The 17,852-nt window shown below is 28.0% G+C and overlaps 7 protein-coding genes across 7 annotated transcripts; 5 read left to right on the top strand and 2 right to left on the bottom strand.

The window, feature by feature from the left end:
- Positions 1-538: 538 nt before the first annotated feature.
- Positions 539-950, top strand: LOC127071297 (anaphase-promoting complex subunit 13). Its single transcript, XM_051010400.1, has one exon. It carries the CDS (start codon positions 714-716, stop codon positions 948-950), a length of 237 nt encoding a protein of 78 aa, XP_050866357.1. The 5' UTR covers positions 539-713.
- An 81-nt stretch (positions 951-1,031) lies between these two features.
- LOC127071291 (AN1-type zinc finger protein 1-like) lies at positions 1,032-1,945 on the top strand. Its single transcript, XM_051010391.1, has 2 exons — positions 1,032-1,457; positions 1,547-1,945. Exons 1-2 carry the CDS (start codon positions 1,032-1,034, stop codon positions 1,925-1,927), a joined length of 807 nt encoding a protein of 268 aa, XP_050866348.1. The 3' UTR covers positions 1,928-1,945.
- Positions 1,946-2,020: 75 nt separating this feature from the next.
- Positions 2,021-4,607, bottom strand: LOC127071290 (tetraspanin-33-like). The gene is made up of 5 exons (XM_051010390.1): positions 4,234-4,607; positions 3,925-4,128; positions 3,681-3,854; positions 3,478-3,609; positions 2,021-3,403 (listed from the first exon to the last, which is right to left on the bottom strand). The coding sequence occupies exons 1-5, from the start codon at positions 4,318-4,320 to the stop codon at positions 3,161-3,163; spliced, it is 840 nt and encodes a 279-aa protein (XP_050866347.1). The 5' UTR covers positions 4,321-4,607; the 3' UTR covers positions 2,021-3,160.
- A 272-nt stretch (positions 4,608-4,879) lies between these two features.
- LOC127071266 (bromodomain-containing protein 8) lies at positions 4,880-9,324 on the top strand. Its single transcript, XM_051010345.1, has 3 exons — positions 4,880-5,047; positions 5,321-8,337; positions 8,430-9,324. Exons 1-3 carry the CDS (start codon positions 5,029-5,031, stop codon positions 8,604-8,606), a joined length of 3,213 nt encoding a protein of 1,070 aa, XP_050866302.1. The 5' UTR covers positions 4,880-5,028; the 3' UTR covers positions 8,607-9,324.
- Positions 9,325-9,461: 137 nt separating this feature from the next.
- Positions 9,462-13,039, top strand: LOC127071276 (heparanase-like). The gene is made up of 6 exons (XM_051010371.1): positions 9,462-10,073; positions 10,395-10,702; positions 10,825-11,068; positions 11,158-11,514; positions 11,588-12,032; positions 12,774-13,039. The coding sequence occupies exons 1-6, from the start codon at positions 9,989-9,991 to the stop codon at positions 12,934-12,936; spliced, it is 1,602 nt and encodes a 533-aa protein (XP_050866328.1). The 5' UTR covers positions 9,462-9,988; the 3' UTR covers positions 12,937-13,039.
- LOC127071284 (V-type proton ATPase subunit S1) lies at positions 12,084-15,106 on the bottom strand. The gene is made up of 3 exons (XM_051010380.1): positions 14,714-15,106; positions 14,212-14,640; positions 12,084-14,140 (listed from the first exon to the last, which is right to left on the bottom strand). The coding sequence occupies exons 1-3, from the start codon at positions 14,996-14,998 to the stop codon at positions 13,619-13,621; spliced, it is 1,236 nt and encodes a 411-aa protein (XP_050866337.1). The 5' UTR covers positions 14,999-15,106; the 3' UTR covers positions 12,084-13,618.
- LOC127071278 (tektin-3-like) lies at positions 15,104-17,824 on the top strand. The gene is made up of 9 exons (XM_051010372.1): positions 15,104-15,496; positions 15,578-15,732; positions 15,817-16,068; positions 16,148-16,380; positions 16,480-16,589; positions 16,676-16,824; positions 16,899-17,121; positions 17,373-17,527; positions 17,614-17,824. Exons 1-9 carry the CDS (start codon positions 15,446-15,448, stop codon positions 17,822-17,824), a joined length of 1,539 nt encoding a protein of 512 aa, XP_050866329.1. The 5' UTR covers positions 15,104-15,445.
- Positions 17,825-17,852: the final 28 nt, after the last annotated feature.

Below are 17,852 nucleotides of genomic sequence, written 5' to 3'. Positions count from 1 at the left end.
ATATAAAGACGCCATTAACCAAACCTGTTCACCTTCGATAACTTTCACGTACTATACGTATATCTTCGATAATGTCCTTATTACGAATTTTAAGAGAAGAACAAAATGAAGGATCATCGATGAGTGGGTTAATCTCATCCTTTCCATATTCGGAAAGCGTGACTTGATTCTCATCGCCATTCTTAGAACGCTCCAAAGATCTAAAAACAATGAACTCAAATCGTTTAGATCAGACCGCGTGAGTCATAAAATATGTGTGTATATATATATATTTTTTTTTAATAAAAATAATGTATTAAGAAAAAGCACACTTATAAATTAAGAATATCTCGAATATATAAGCTTGATAATATTTGAAATTACAAATGGAAGATATGAAAAAGTTTGAAATGAATAAAATTTTCAAATTGTTTCCATATCATATTCGATATAAAAGTTAAAATTAAAATACGCGGGAAATTTAAAGGCGACACTAGCGCAACTATCGACGACAATCGAAGTCTAACTTTTACTAAAATCTTATGTTTTTATATGAACATTGAATTTAGATTTTTTGTAACCTATACTTATAATAATAAAATAGTTTCGCCTAGTAGACATTGTCTTTAAGTTGGTATCACGATTTTCGATAAATAGATATTTTTCGAGAATTGTATTTTTAATAAGTTTTAAGTTCCAAAATCATAATTGTAATTATTAAATAATATAACGGAATGGACAGCCAAGTATGCGGCGATGGTAGATTATTAGATTTAATCGACGAGGGTTGGCGTAAAGAAAAATTACCTATCGATGATATTTTAGTACCTGTAGCAGAACTACCAGATCCTGAAAGTGACAATGGTGATTCACATATGACGTTAAAAGAGCTAGAACAAAAGTGGAATAACCTAGCATTAGGTACACTCAGCGAAAATCATTTGCATTCACCAACTCCGTCTCATAATTAAATTGCGTTAAAATATTATTAGATGATAATATCTATTAAAAAACAATAGTGAAACTAAATTATTACATGAAAATAAAGAAAAATGGAATTTCCTAATACTGGAGAATGTTGTGCACTGGACGATTGTAAACAATTAGATTTTCTGCCATTTAAGTGTGATCATTGTCATTTGACATTCTGTAAAGATCATTTTAACGCAGAATCACATAAATGTTCTAAATCTCTATCCGATGTTATATCATCGAAAGAACCATCTTCAAATTTTGTTTGTTCTAAACAAGACTGTAAAGAAACATCACTTACCGAGATGTTATGCTACAAATGTAAGATTCATTTCTGTTTAAAGCATAGATATCATGGTTGTTTTGAAACTAATGATGATGAGACATTAAAAAAACTTAAGAAATGGCAAATACCTAAGAAACAATTTGCTCAAGCTAAAGCAATAGTAGATCAAGAAGTTTCTGATTCTTTAAAAAAGTCAAAAAATACTGCTATGGCTAACAAAGTATGTAAAAACATTTATCTATTGATTTTAATTTATTACAACTATTTGAAATGATCACTATATATATAAAACTTTCTCATTGTTATCAGGTACAATTGATGCGTGTGAAAAGTGTTGCTGTAGGTCCTAAAAATGTGCCTATGAATGAACGCTGTTATTTTCTTGTATATCCTCCAGTAACTATTTTAAGTAAAGTAACAAGCACCCCGAAAGGTATTTACATGAATAAAAATTGGACAATTGGTAAAATCATAGATTCAACGGCTGACATATTTAAAATTCCTAACAACAATAATACATCAACTACAAATAAATTGCATTTATTCAATCACAATACTGGTGCATCTATATGTGATAAAATGGATACTCCTTTAACAGATCTATTTGAAAATTCTTTACTTATCGATGGGCAGTGCATTATTTTAGAATATTCTGATAACGCATCTGTAGATCTTACCCTCTATAAATAAATGTATTAATAACTATCATTTTTTGAGTATGTAAACCCTTTATAAATAATTATGTCATGTTGATGATGGCAAGGATATTATATTAGAATAATATTTGTTTATTACAAATTAGAAGGTTTTATATATCAGTTTTACATTTATTATTGATAAAAAGACACAGTAAATCCACTTTATACCTACTGGATAAACAAATCATTCATACCAGATTATTGTCAAATTTGTTTTAAAGAAAAATGTAAGACAATATTCTGATTTTGGCACTGGATGTTCTTCTGCTCATAGGTGTAATTAATGTGCACCATATTAAAAAAGAACATATAAATTAACAAATTAAAGATATAATATCTTCTTATTCTTATTGATGATCCTATATCATAACATTACAAATATTTAAAAAATTAATGAATTAGTAACTTAAGCAATGTGCGTATTTTGCAGGTGCTGTTAGACATAAAAATATTTCGAGTAAATGTTTGCATAATAAATGTATAATATATTAATACAAACAGTATTAAATTAAATTATTTATCTCTTAGTTATTTGTCTTTAATTTTTTATAAATGAAATAATATTATCTAAAAAAAAATGGCTATCTATGTAAAAAATATTTTCATCATTTCACCTCACATGGTTGTCAAAGATCACATTTGAAGTATTATAAAAAATTATTTTCAAGAAATTTGAGTTAAGATAAAGATTATATCCAATTTGGCTATACACAAGTAGCCATAACATAAATCTCATTTAGTTTCTTTGAACACATCAAGATGTGGTCTGCATATATAGACCAGACTTAATACTAAAAAAAAGGTATATGGATATGTAAATATATCGGACGTTTATACACTTAGTATTAAAATATCAATTTAGTATTAAAAGAAGACTGGAGTCTATTTGGATACAATGGCCAGGTGTTTCTAAGCTAGAAAATGAATGTATTTAAAGATAATGATAAGTATGATGGAAGTAAAAGAATTATAAAAAGAATGCAAATTTCCTCTCATGATATTAAGTAAAAAAATTTTGTTTGCCTAAGTACAAATGAAAATAGTAAAGAATGAATTTTATCAGAAATAAAATGCACACTATGTATAATGAGATTGCAAATATAATAAGCAATGTCAGTCGAACATATGCTTTTGCTTTAGCATTCTGGCCTTGTGTATAGTTGCTGGCCACCTGCCTGCTTACTGGAGAATGAATGGAGTAGCGGTAGGTGGCCTGAAGTCAAGCTCAGGAATGCCAACGAGACCTTTGTAATTCAATTTGACCTTCTAAAGTCTTCGCTAGATAAATAACAAATAACTGACTAAGAGCTATGCCAAGAGCAATGCCTGCTATCGTATATAAATTGCGTTCTGCCCAATTACGAACAATTTCAATACAACCACTGGTCCAGACTTTTTTACTTGCTTCAGATACAGGAAGAGTTAAGACTTTGTCTTTGTATCCACACATTATATTTACGAGTCCGCTCTGCAAATAATAATATTGAATATATATAAATATATTTTTGTATAATTTTTCATTGATGAAATTAAAAAATTTACACTTATATCTGTAGCATTTATGCAGCAAGAAAATGGTACACCACAATGTTCAACACTAGGACTAGAACAATTAAAATATTCATTTTTGCCCCAATCCATATACCCAGCTTGACTTAAACCACAGCATTTGAACTATAAAAAAATAGACATGATTTTAAACTTTTATTATTTTTATTTCAAATAATATTAAAAGAAATACTTACCTCTTGTTGTCCAAAATCAATAAAATTCTGCAAATCTGGATCTTCTCTATATGTTTGAATAATTTTTTCAGTAAAAGATTCTTCTAGTAAGGATTGTAATGTATGTGGAAATACAAAACCAACTATTGCAACACCCATTTCAAGGAGGAAGAAAATCAACAGGCATAACGAATACTGTAATATTTTGATATAAGATACAATATATAATAAGATAAAGTATAAATTAATTTTCTATGATACTAACAAATTTAAGTAAGCAGGTATTTTCACGAAGCGCACCGACACATCCAGCAAAACTGACAACGAACACAACTCCTCCAGCTATTACCATTACAAGTGAGATATTCAATATTACATCATATACATTTTCCACTCTTACGGAACCAGTTGCTTGCCATTTATCAACAAAGGCATACAGACCCACCCCAATTAAAAGACCACCAAATAACTGTCATAATCAAAATATAAAATTATATTCAATTTTGCATATTGCATCATTTGTATATATCAATTTGACAAAATACTGATCGAGGATATAATAATGTTCACTTACCCAGAATACAAAGTTGAGCGTAAATATCATATATTTCACACATGAACTAACATATGTGAAATTATTTGTGCGCCTTCGATTAATCATTTCTATGTATTTGAATAAAATAGTAATATTAAATTTATAACAAGACACGTAATACACACCAATGCAGTCAGTAGTACGATAAATTCGTGATGGTTTATGTAATAACTATACTATGTGTGTTAATATTTCTTTCATTTTACATGCTCCGCGTGTATTCATTAGCGTTTTATTATATTTCTAAGAGACTAAACTTGATCGCGAACAATTTAATATTGACATATATGACCACAACATACTTTGACAGTTTCTTTTGCTTTTACCATCACGGTTCAATTCCGCGTATTCCTATTTTCAAATGTTTAAGTAATACAATTGGGTTGCATTGGAAACTCCTATTAAGCCGGATTAAGTTTCCATATTAAACGTTTCCAGTTATGATATTATTTTGGTTATATTTATTATATATCATCCCATGCAATTTTAGTCTTCTTAAAAAACGTATAAAAACAAAATATTCTTCTTGAAAATATACTTTTTATTATTATATATAACAGAATTATTCCTCAAATTGTTAAAATACTGATGTATTTACGAACCCTTCCCAATTCCGTGCATTCCATTATTTTCGTTCAATGATTGTGAGTTTTAATAACATAACGGTGACTGCACAGTTATAATGAAGAAAAGCTTTAATTATTATATTTAAATGTGATCAAAATAATTAATGATTGCAAGCAGACTAATGACACAATATTTTATTTAAACAAAATGACGTCGGTGCAAGATAGTAAGTTTATATGACAAATCTTTATTCGTGTAAAAATTAAAGATTACTATTTTAAGGTTAACATTTTATTATAATAATAAACGTTTGATATTTTTACAATAACATAACATCTTTTTGTATGGCGTCATTTAAATGAGATACAAATTTGGTTAAATGTTACTGTTACTTATTAATTTACTAAAATAAAAATTAAGTTGTTATTAAATTTTCTAACCTAATATTTTTCTATGTAAATTTTTTATAACAAAATAATTTATTAATGTCAATTTTCAGGACTGAAATTTAAACGCATATCATGTGATACATGGAGTACTCGCGAACAACTTTGTTTAGCATCAAGTGTATTAAAATCTGGAGATCAAAACTGGATGAGCGTATCACGTTCTTTAAAACCTTTCGTAGAAAAGGAAGCATTACGACCACCTGATTGGTTTTCTCAAAAATCTTGTGCAATACAATATGCATATCTTTTGGAAAATGCAGACACTCCAAAACGGAAAAAAAGAGAAAGTGGAGAAACTACAGGAGAATCTATTGTTAGAAGATTAACACAAGAAAGAATAGCAGAATTAGGTCAAATATTAGCTTTTCAAAGAGATGAGTACCAACAGCTTAAAACAGAAGTAAACCTATTAAAATCAGGTTCTATAACAGAAGAAAAATTACAAAAAATGTGGCATGCTATAGAGCAAGAAGAACGTGAACAAGAACAAAAAGCAAGAGCACATTCTGCTTGGCTTGTAAAACGACAGCAAAAGCAAGAAATAATGGTTTCACAAAATGTCCCTGTTAGAAATCAACGTAAAGTAATAGAAACACCTGCAGAATTACCAGAATCATCTGATATTTCAATGGAAGATGATGAAAAGAAAGGAAGAGGTGGTCGTTCTCCATTATTGACAAGTTTATTAAAGTCTCCTAGTCCAACAACTCAGATACAAACATCAACATCAACTGCACAGATAAGTTCTCCTACTATTACCAGTCTTCTTGGATCTAGTCCTAAAATACCAAATTCACAAATGACGCAAAGTGTATCTTCTTCTATGCATCAATTGGTACCAACTCCAATTACAAATGTTATTCCTGAAAGACCATCAGTTGGTGCACCAACACTTTCAATGTTATTAGAAATGCCTGCAAATGCTCAAAGAGGTCCACTACCAAATTTGCAGGTACCTTCAACTATAGTATCACAACAAACTATTTCTACAGAGGTTCATAATCTTCAAAATCCAGTTTCTCAAACACCTATTCAAAATGAAGTAACTGTACCACCTGCAACACTTACAATCCCTACTACAACAAATATACCAGTATCAGAAAGTATGGTTCAAATAATAGATCACATAGATGACGTAATTAGAAAAGATATAATGATAGACAAGGATGAAATAAATGAAATTATTGGAGATATAGAGGAATTAATAAAAGAAGAGATAACAGGCAGTCCACAAACTTTAGATTCTGTTAATACAAATACGGTAATTAATAGTATTAGTATTCCTCAATCTCAGGACATTCCACAGATACCTGAACGTCCAGAGCCTAGAGATGTTGATGAAGCTGTTTCACTCTCTGATTCTCCACACAGTGAAGAAATGGCTATTGAAGAAATAGATTCTAGTACTTCTAATATTGCAGAGATTATAGGAACAGTTGCCATAGAACCATCAGAATCAAAAGTTATCATTGCAGAAATATCAGAAACTGTATCTAATTCCCAAGAAGAAGAAAAATCAGAAGCAAATACTTATGATGACAGAGTAATTCCAAATGAAGAAGTTGCTCCAGAAGTAGAAAATAATATTGAAGATAATAATAAAACGAATACAACGGTGGAGGAAAAACAAATCATTGAAGATCTTGATATTTTAGATTCAGTATCAAATGTAGAAACAGAAGAAAGTGATTCAAAGACACCTGATGTAAAAGAAAGTGGTGAAGGTACTATTGAAGAAGAAATGGATGAGGTAGAAGAAGAAGAAATGATTATATCTGAAAAAGAAGAATCTTGTGACAATACAAAGGAACAAAAAGAACCTTCTGAAGAAATAGAAAATAAAGAATGTTTGGAATTAGATCAATTAGAATTACACCTTGCAAAAATCACTGGAGAGCAGCAAGATGTACCATCTGCTGAAGCTGCCAGTGTTTCCTCAGAAGTAACAAATGATGTGCCAAGTACTGAAGACACAGAAAAGTCACAAGATATTAGTTTAATTTTAGAAGACGATGAGAGCTCTCATAGTATAGAAAATAAGAAAAAAATAACAGAAGAACAAGTTATTGAGAATACAGTAGAAAGTACAGAATCATTAGAATCGTATAAAGAGGAACCAATTATTTTAATAAAAGAAAAAACTATTATTGAAGTAACAGATGAATTATCCGTAAAATCACAAGATGTAACTACAGAAGATACTTTAGAAATTTATACAGATGAATATAAAAAAGAAGATACAAAAGATTTTTCAGAAGATACAGTCAGCTCAACTTTACCTGGTATTGAAATAAAAGAAGAGGAAATAGAAGAATCGACTATAGCTGTAGAATCATGTCAAGACATCACATCAGAAGAAGTTATTCATACAGGAGTGGAATCTGTAGAGATTAACTCCGAAAATGTATTTGACACGAAACAGACAGAAAATTTGTCTCAAATTATAAAACAAGAAATAAAAGTAGAAGAGACTCTAGAAACTACAGATTCTTTTATTGAAGAGAAAGTTCTAATAAAGGATGAGCTCCAAATAAAAGAAGAAAAAGATGTCAATAAAAAATGTATAGAAATTGAACCAACTATAAAAAAAGAAATTACTACAGAGTCTATTGTCAGTGCAGGAGAAGAAACTGCAGAATTAGACGAAGAAGAATCTTCTTTAAGCAAATTAAGCGGTGGACGTGCTATGAAAACATATTCAAAAAAACAAACTATTGCTGTAGATAGTGAAACAGAAAATGAAAGCACTGGAGAAGGTGCTGATTACAGAGCATGGAAGAAAGCAGTTATGTTAGTTTATAATCGATTAGCTACACATAAATATGCATCTGTATTCTTAAGACCTATTACAGAAGATCAGGCACCTGGATATCATTCTGTTATTTTTCGACCTATGGATCTTTCTACTATAAAAAAAAATATAGACAATGGGACAATCAGATCAACTACACACTTCCAACGAGATGTTATGCTTATGTTTCAAAATGCTATTATGTATAACAAACATGATACTTTCATATATAAAATGGCAGTTTCTATGCAAGAAGAATGTTTACAACATATGCAGGTAAATATTAAAAAATAACAAAAATTACTATTAAATATATTTAAATTATATTAAACACTATATCAATAATGTTTTATGAACATGGTCTTTAGATTTTAGTTCAAGTAACAGGAGAAGGGACGTTTCGTAGAGAAACAAGAACTGCAGCAAGTAGCAGTAGCGAAGCTAGTGAAAGTAGTGTAAAAAGAAAAAGAAGTCATATTACTCCAAGTCCACATGACACTGATAGTCCTCGCTCTAAAAAGCGTAGAAAATCAGAAAATGATTAGACTTAAGAAAAAAAATTAATCTTATTTTTATTAGAAAAAGATTATTTTTGTTAAAAAAAGATTATCTTATTTTTTGTATTATAGAAATTTTTTACATTGCAATTTAAAATGAATTAATTTTATGTTGCAATTAAATGAATTAAAATGAATTTGACGTAAATCTGAAAGTTTATCATCCAAGATATTATCATAAATTAAATATTAGTTCAGTATTTCAATTTAAATATATTATTACATCAAAAAAAAATATATATATATATTTATAAATAATATAGGTTCTTCTCCATCTTATTCAAAGATATAAGATTAACTACTAAAACAAAAACAAAAAAAAGAAAGAAGTAAACAGCTCATATAATTTTTTTTAAATTATTTTGTATGTCAATAAAAACTATGTGTGCATAAATTGTAAATTCATTAGTATATTGAAACATGACAAGTACAAATAATTAATATACAATAAATAAAATGTATAGCAAAAATTGCTTTAAATAATGGGTCGTTATACCTGTATGGGTAAAAAAAATATGATATATCATTTTAAAGATGGCAAAGGTTATACTAATTATGTGTCTCTTGTAAGAAAAACAATTCTATTAATGTCGCAATTAAATCTTAATAAAGAATACTTGTGTACTTCTGGAGAAGCTGTAAGTTAAGAAGAAAATAAATACAAGACAAAAATTTTAAGTGAAACAATAAACATTGTAAATATATATATATATATACATATATAATTTAAAGCCTTCAGTACCTACACCTCCTATATCAGATGATACAGACTTACAATTTTGGGCAGAGGATGAATTAAGTAATACAGAATCAAAGCATAAATTAGTTGGAAGACACAAGCGTAGATACAGTTTAGCTTATCGAAATCGTAATAAAACATATAAAAATCGATCTTTAATTATAAAGTCTTTAATATTCTATATAACTTATAATTAGATTAAAAGATTTTTTAGATTAAAAAATTTTTAATTTTTTTTCTTTGCTTATTAATTATAAGTAATATATAGTAATCAAAAATTTAGTTACAATTTACTAATATGTTTTGATTTATATAAACAAATATAGGTCAATAGGGGAAGACGAATATAATTGTACTAAAAAATTATATATTTCAGGAAAATTAAAAGCAAGAAATGAAAAGGCTCATTACTCAAAACAAGATCATAATGTTACTATCTTAAAGAATAAAAATGAATAATTAATTTATAATTACAAAAAAAAATTAATCATGTTTAAACAATCGCGGTCGAAACGAATGATGGCGCCATAATCGTTTTATACCATTCATCATTAGCAGTTAATGTAACTGCAAGTCTATTTTTACCGATATAAACTTTTAATATCTAATATAATTAACAATTATTTTAAGCATGACTATGGCAATGAATTACTTCGTGAGTAATGATTGGAATAAAAATCAATATCAAAATCTAAATAACATACGTACCCATCAAAGTAAGTTTTATATTAGTAAATATTTTTACGTAAAAAGTCATTATTTCTAACTTCAAATTTCATACTATTTACATATACACACAGACACATACATACAAATGATTCATAAAATATGGATTTTTATTATTTTAATTAATAATTATGTATCGTAGAATCGCAACTTTATTAGGAATTTTACAATGTATTCATTTTAATGAGGATAAAAAGGATTAAATTTTATTTACAATAAATTCTTACTTTTTAATAAGCTTTACTTGAAAAGAATATTATATATAAGTAAATTGTACTTTTGATGAGATAACTTGTAATTAATGCTTATAGACACAACAACAACACGGACCGTCCTTAATGTGATTGTACTTGGCTTTTGTTCGGCTTTAATAGTATTTTCATTTTGGAATTTCAATCAATATGATACAAGCAAAGTTTCCATATTTTACCTTCATACGGATCAAACATTTATGCAAACATCTAAAAAATTTTTATCGTTTGGACTTGATACCTCCCTGCTAAGGAACATGGAAGAACTTCCCATCGCGGACGAAAGATTTATTAATTTGGCGCGACATTTAAATCCTGCGTTCATTAGGATTGGAGGGACATCCGCGGATTGCTTATTTTTTAACCAGGTTTGTTTTTTTTTTTTTTGCATAAATTTACATTCAAATTAACACAATCTGTGAATGTATATATACACAAACGCACGTACCCGCAATTTATTTATATTCAAATGTATTCGTAATTAATTCAGACTCATACAACATCTGCACGAATAATAAGTCCCATTGATGGTCAAGATATTAGTAATTTTACTATTACTAATACGGATTTTGAATTGTTATACAAATTTACAATACAATCCCAATTAAGGATGCTTTTTGATTTGAACGTGTTAATTAGATATCCAAATGGTACCTGGGATGATACAAATGCTCAAGATATTATTTTATTTGCAAAAGGATCCAAAATGAATCTAGATTGGCAATTAGGAAATGGTGATATCAATATCAATTTTTATATTCTATTTTATATAAAATAAAAAAAAAACATAATCGAACAAATCTATTATATTTATAAATTGCAGAACCAAATTCATTCCATCATGTATTTAATAGAACAATAACAGCAGAGCAACTTGCAAAAGATTACTATCAACTTCGAAATCTATTAAATAAAGTAGGTTACCAAAAAAGCTTTCTTGTTGGACCAGAAGTAAATCATATTGGAGATTCGAATAAAGGTCAATCTTATGCAGAAGTATTTTTGGAAAAGGATAAAGATAGTATAAATTATGTTACTTGGCATCAGTATTATCTGAATGGACATGAAGCTCAAGTTAATGATTTTATAAATCCTTTAACATTCTACTATTTGCCAATGCAAATTGAAAGCATGTTAAAGACTATTAAAAAATCAAGAAAATCCATTTCTATGTGGTTGTGTATGTTGTTTAAACTACTTAGTATATCTTGATACCAAATGAAATATAATAAATTAAACAAAATAATTTACAGCTGAAACCAGTTCAGCATATGGCGGAGGAGCACCAGGTTTATCAGATAGATATATTGCAGGATTTTTATGGTTAGATAAATTAGGTTACAGTGCTAAAACAGGTGTAAATGTTGTTATAAGACAATCCTTATTTGGTGGAAATTATGCTATGATTGGTCCAGATCTTTTACCAAATCCAGATTGGTGGATTAGTGTGATATACAAACAATTTGTATCTGAGAAAGTATTAAAGATAACATCACCAAAATCTTCTGAATATATTAGAATTTATGCTCATTGTACTCCAGAAGCATCTTTGATAAATCGTGTTCCTGCTATTACTGTATATGGAATGAATCTAGATAAATCTTCTGCAAAAATAATAATTCAAGGAATCTTTCACAGACTAAATAAAAACGTAAAAATTTTTCTATATAGTCTAACATCTGATCATCTGACCTCAAGGTATGCATGCAAATACTATTTTAATTTTAGAAAATATCAAATTCTCTATAATTGTCCTTTAGATATGATTTAATAATAATACAATCGAACCTCTATAATTCAAATATTTCTATAATAATAGAATTTTCTTCTCAAAATTTCGCTCCGCTCCGCAACACTTCCGCAAGTCGAAATCCTAAAGTATTGACTCTTACTCAAAAGATGAAAGTAATCGAAACAATACAAATCGAAATAAAATACATTACCAATAAATTCGAAATTTCTTAGCATACTTTCCTGACGAATTTTCAAATACAAAAACAAAATTATAGAGAAAATGTATATGCATGATTGATCTCAGAATGTTGAATTTATTTTTCTTCAAACCTCTATAATTAAAATAAAAATACAAATTCATGTACAAAAGCTTTTGTAAGCCGAATTTTTGTTCGTTTTCGACTTTTTTACTTGAAAACTTTGGTAAAATGATACCTCTATAATTTTAGTTTTTCTCTTAAGATTCAAGTTATCGAGGTTCGACAATATTAAGTATATTTATTATGTTTTTTTATACAATTTCTAAATTTTAACAATAACTTATGGTAATTAATTAAATTAAAAATAAAAATGAAGAATTTTTACAATATATATATATATACACACATATTATACATACATACATATATATATATACAGAGGTATAATAGTTGCTAGTTCAAATTATACTAATAATCTTAATAATTATTTATTACTTATTTCTAGGAACTTAAGAATGAATGGAGAAATATTGAAACTACAAAATGATGGTAAATTACCACCTTTCCATCCTATAATTGTAAATCCTACTCAAATTATTATTCTACCGCCATTTTCAATGGTATTTATGGTAATACATGGAGTTCATGCTCCTACATGTATTTCGTAATATTGCAATTTAATGACTTTATTATTATATATACGTATATATTTTATATTTTTCTAATCAAATAAAAGTCATTTATGATAAAGAAAATTGTACAAATAAACAACATTTTACACTAAAATACTTTATAGATTACTAACAATTTTGTTGGAAATTTGAAATTTCAACAAGACATAATTTATTTTACAAGATATTAGATTGTTCATTAATATATGTAACAAAAATATGTAAATATGCAGTCTATGACAAATCTTCAGAAAGTTCACTATCACTGTGCAACGTATTTCATATTACTTGAAACAAGCTATAAATTATATTTTTTTATTTAATAATTTACAGATCTTTTTTATCTGATATATAATGTTCATAATTATGTTTTTCAAATATTATTATTCATTATCATTAGAAATATAAATATTATAAATGATATATTATTATATAAATGGAATGGTATATAGATTTCTGTAAGATAAATTTCGTTTACATTTTAATTTTGCTAACACTAGATAAATATATGAAACACAGTTTGTATATAATTTTTCATAGACAAAGTTTTGCATATAAGGATATTAAATCATAATGATGCAATAGTACATTATGATACACTTTTATGTTTTTAATATATCCTAACACATATTTACTTACGACTCATATTATATAAATATCTTATTCATTATATTTAATCTCATTCTAGAGCAGAAATAGTAATAGTTTTACCTTTTGGATCATCAAATCTATCCATAGTACGAATATCCATAATCATTATGATTGCCCAAATCATAATCGAACCTAACATGGCAGTAACAAAAATTCCTGTCCAAATCGGAATTGTAGTAAAATTAACACAATCATATGCATCTCCAAATCTCTTAGCATCAATTTGTATTTGCATATTTGGGATTTTTAATATAGTAGTATTTTCAGAAAATATTATTTCATTTGAGCAATGATAAGAAAAATTAAATGGAAATACTATATCTTGTTTAGACGTTAAAACCTCAGGATTCGCATTATTTGGTTTATAAATTACACTTTTCATAGAATAATACCCAGATGATGGATTTTTAATATTAAAGTCAAGGACTACCTCTTCCATGTTATTATCAATTCCATTAAATGTTAAAGTTAAATTAATATTGTTAAATTGATCCAAAATTTCTTTACACGAAGTTATACTGGAAAGATTTTTGAAATCCATGTCTTTAATCTGTAATAAAAGTATTATCATAATTATTGCTTAATTATATAAAGTAACAAATAATAGAATAATAAATTTACCTTTATAGATGGAAGCTGACTTCCATATAAAAGCACTTTTTCTCCTCTAACAATGAACTCGTTAGAATTCTTACTTATATTACAACTGTATATCATAACTGAAGCATTTGGATTAAAATCTTTAGTTTTATATGTATCAGAATTATTGTCTACGGTTGCTCTTCTTATGCGTTCAGAACGACTATAACTGCAAGATCTTCCAGTAAGTGCGGCAATTAAATTTGGACTAGAATCTTTGATACTTCTATATATTTCAGAAATAGCATCTAAAGTTGTGATTGGCTTAATTACCAACTGGCTATCTGATACAGAGTCTATATTATCATCATAACTTCGATTATATGAAGGAAAATCTTCGAATACAGAAAGGGGATTTTCAACTGCAGGTAAGTATGCCAATAAACTTCTGTTTGTCACTTGTCGAAGATCCTTAAATGTCAATCAATTGAATTAATATCTTATAATTATACTGTATAGCATTAAATTATCAAAAGCCACTGACTTCTTTGTGTTGCGTGAGATCTTCAACACATAAACTATCTTTCACAAAAACAAGAAGTGGTGGTTGCAAGTTATCCGTTTTACTATTCAAAATTTGATTAAATTCCGCTTGAGAGGTTTTCGAAAGTGGATTAACTGCACTTGGACGAAAATCAAACTCGGGTGAGCTACCCCATAATAATACAGGTACTGCATCACCCGAAAAAATATTACATCTTGCCGTAAAAATATTACACAATACTATAATTAAAAAAGTTAAAATTAAGATACGACGTGGTACTGTCATGATAATAAATTCTTCTGAAAAAACAATTTGATTAACACTGTTGGATCGAACGAGCGAGGCGAATACCAACTATCTATGATTCTTAGCAGAAGGCAATCGAGCACCTGACCGGAATCTCGAATCTCGATCATGTGACAAGACACGTGATACGTCACACACCCATTTCCGGATTTCAAACAAAATTACACCTTAATTTTATCATAATTTGAAGATATAAGTATTTAATAAGATAATTAATTATCTTACGAAGTTGACGAATATTAATTGCATATTATATCTTTGCATAATATATATGCACATGTATGCGTAAATCAAGAAGGAAGGCTATAGAAATGCTGTTCTAATAAATGCACTTCTTATATGATATCAAATTTTTTTATAGTATTAATATTATAAATATATACATATATAAATTATAAATATATTTAATTTACTTTGTCAATCATCATGAATAATACGAAGACAGGAAATGACAAGAAAGAAACTATATTTTATTCTGTATGTATTACCCGTAAATAAATTGTAATTTTTATTATAATACCTTTATATTGTATTATATGTAAATTACTGTTATTGTAGCAACTTCAACCATGGAGCACGGTGGGAGTACTTCCTTGCATGGAACAAATTGCTGGACCACCAATTCCGGTCAGAGTTGGAGAATTTTACAAAACACCCCGTCCACATCCTTGGAGACCAACATTGGGTTATGAAATTATAGAAGCATCACCCTTGTAAGATGTTATATATGTTTATATTATATTTTTAACATACGTAAATATCTTTTAAAAGTTTCTTAAAATTTCTAATATTCTTAGACCTGAGCAACCTATAACAAATCAACTTGTGGATGCGTGCTATATGCCAGGCGGTATGGCAACAGAAGCCATGAAATTTCCAAATCTAGTAACCGGCTTTGATAGAAATCCTTCTCATGCAGCACGTACTGCATTATACACAAGATATACTCCATATGATTGGGTACAGAATCAAATCAGACTTTATAATGAAGCAAATGCTAATAGAAATCATTCAGAGAACTTACGAAAGGATACTGCACGACTCATGCGGTAAAATAAGAGTAAAATAATACAAGTTAATACTATTGAATCTTTATTATTTGTACATTACATAATGATATTTGTATAGAGAAGCAGATGAAAGAGTACAAGAAGGGCAAATGGATACAGGACGTAAATTAGGTGAAAGAATTACAGATACTTCATTTTGGCGAAATGAAGTAAATTCAGAATTACAAAGATTAATAATCGAAAATGGAAAAATGCAAGATTGTCGTCGGAATTTACAGCAAACAATTCAAAATCTTGAAGGACAATTACACATAGCTCAAGAATGTCTCTATTATCGCGAATCTCGGACAGGTTCATGATATTATATCGTTAATAATATAATTTACCTCTATTAATTAATATGTATAATTCTTTTATATTGAATTCCATTATTATTTAAAATATCAATAGGTAATGATTTAGTACACGATCAGGCTGAAAATGCACTTCTTAAAGAAGTTGAAACTGTAAGAAATTGTCAGAAGAATTTAGAACAATTTACAGAAAAATGTATAAACCAAGTACATAATAACGACTATTTAGTGTGTAATGTATCTTATTTTTTACATTCATAAATTAATTAGCATCTCTTGTATTTTATTTTTAGCTTTCTGATGGCAGAGCAGTACAAAATCAATTAGAAATTGATATAAGAAATAAAGAAGTTGCACTTGGCATTGATACTATGTGTCATCAGTTAAACAATTTTAGTCGTGGCTTACAATATTATGGTGGTATTGAAAAATACGATTCTAGGTAGTTATAAAAAGATTATCTGTATCTGTACCAATGTTCCTTCGAGTCTTATAAATGACTGAGTTTTCATTCAGTGTCACAGAAGCAGAGTCATGGGCAGAAGCATCAAATAATACAGTCAAAAAATCCCAATCTGAGAGATCAAAGTCTAATCAACTTCGAAATAACATCGAGAGTGCTATAAATGGAGTTGGGCATGACATGTGGGAAGCCTGGGGTGAAACTAATAATGCATTAGGCAGAAGAGCAGCAGAGATGCTAGAAGCAAAGGGGAAAGTGCAGTCACATTTATACAAAGTAAACTTTATATGCATTTATAAGCAAATCTTAATTATATTATACTGCTTTTTCAATAGTTATATTATTTATGATTGAAATTACGAATTAATTTATTTTTATTTGGAATAAATAGAACTCAGTATTGCTCCATCTTTGTTCTAATAAATTTAATGATTACACATTTGTATCACACCATTTGTATTACTTTTATATATGAAATGTTTTGTTTTTATAATAATTAATAAAACATATCTGTTTACGTAATATAGATTCAAGAAGAACTTTTCTATATTGAAAAAAATCTACAATTGATGCAGAAAGCAATTGCAGATAAAAGTAGTGCTTTAAAAGTCGCACATACACGCCTTGAAGCCAGATCACATAGACCTGAAGCTGAATCATGTAAAGACTATGCTCAACTTAGGTTTGTTGATGTAACTGTGAAATATATTTTTTGATTTATTTTATATTCTAAACTTTTTATCATTTTGTTTTATGTCATTTTTGCAGAATGGTGAAAGAAGTAGAAACAATAAACGCAATGATACATGATATGAACTTGAAATTACAAACTTTTGAAGCTCAACATCAGCAATTATTGTCTACAAGAGCTAATTTAGAAACAGATTTAAAATCCAAAGTAGATGCGTTGTTCATAGATAGAGAAAAGTGTCTGGGTTTAAGACGAACTTATCCAATGGCATCAGCTATCAAATTTTAATTTTTTTATTAGAATCAATTTTTTCTTA

This window comes from Vespula vulgaris, chromosome 21 (assembly GCF_905475345.1).
Source record: "Vespula vulgaris chromosome 21, iyVesVulg1.1, whole genome shotgun sequence".
Taxonomy (NCBI): Eukaryota; Metazoa; Arthropoda; class Insecta; order Hymenoptera; family Vespidae; genus Vespula; species Vespula vulgaris.
The sequence above is the reverse complement of the archived record's forward strand: the minus strand, read 5'-3'. Positions and strand labels throughout refer to the sequence as shown.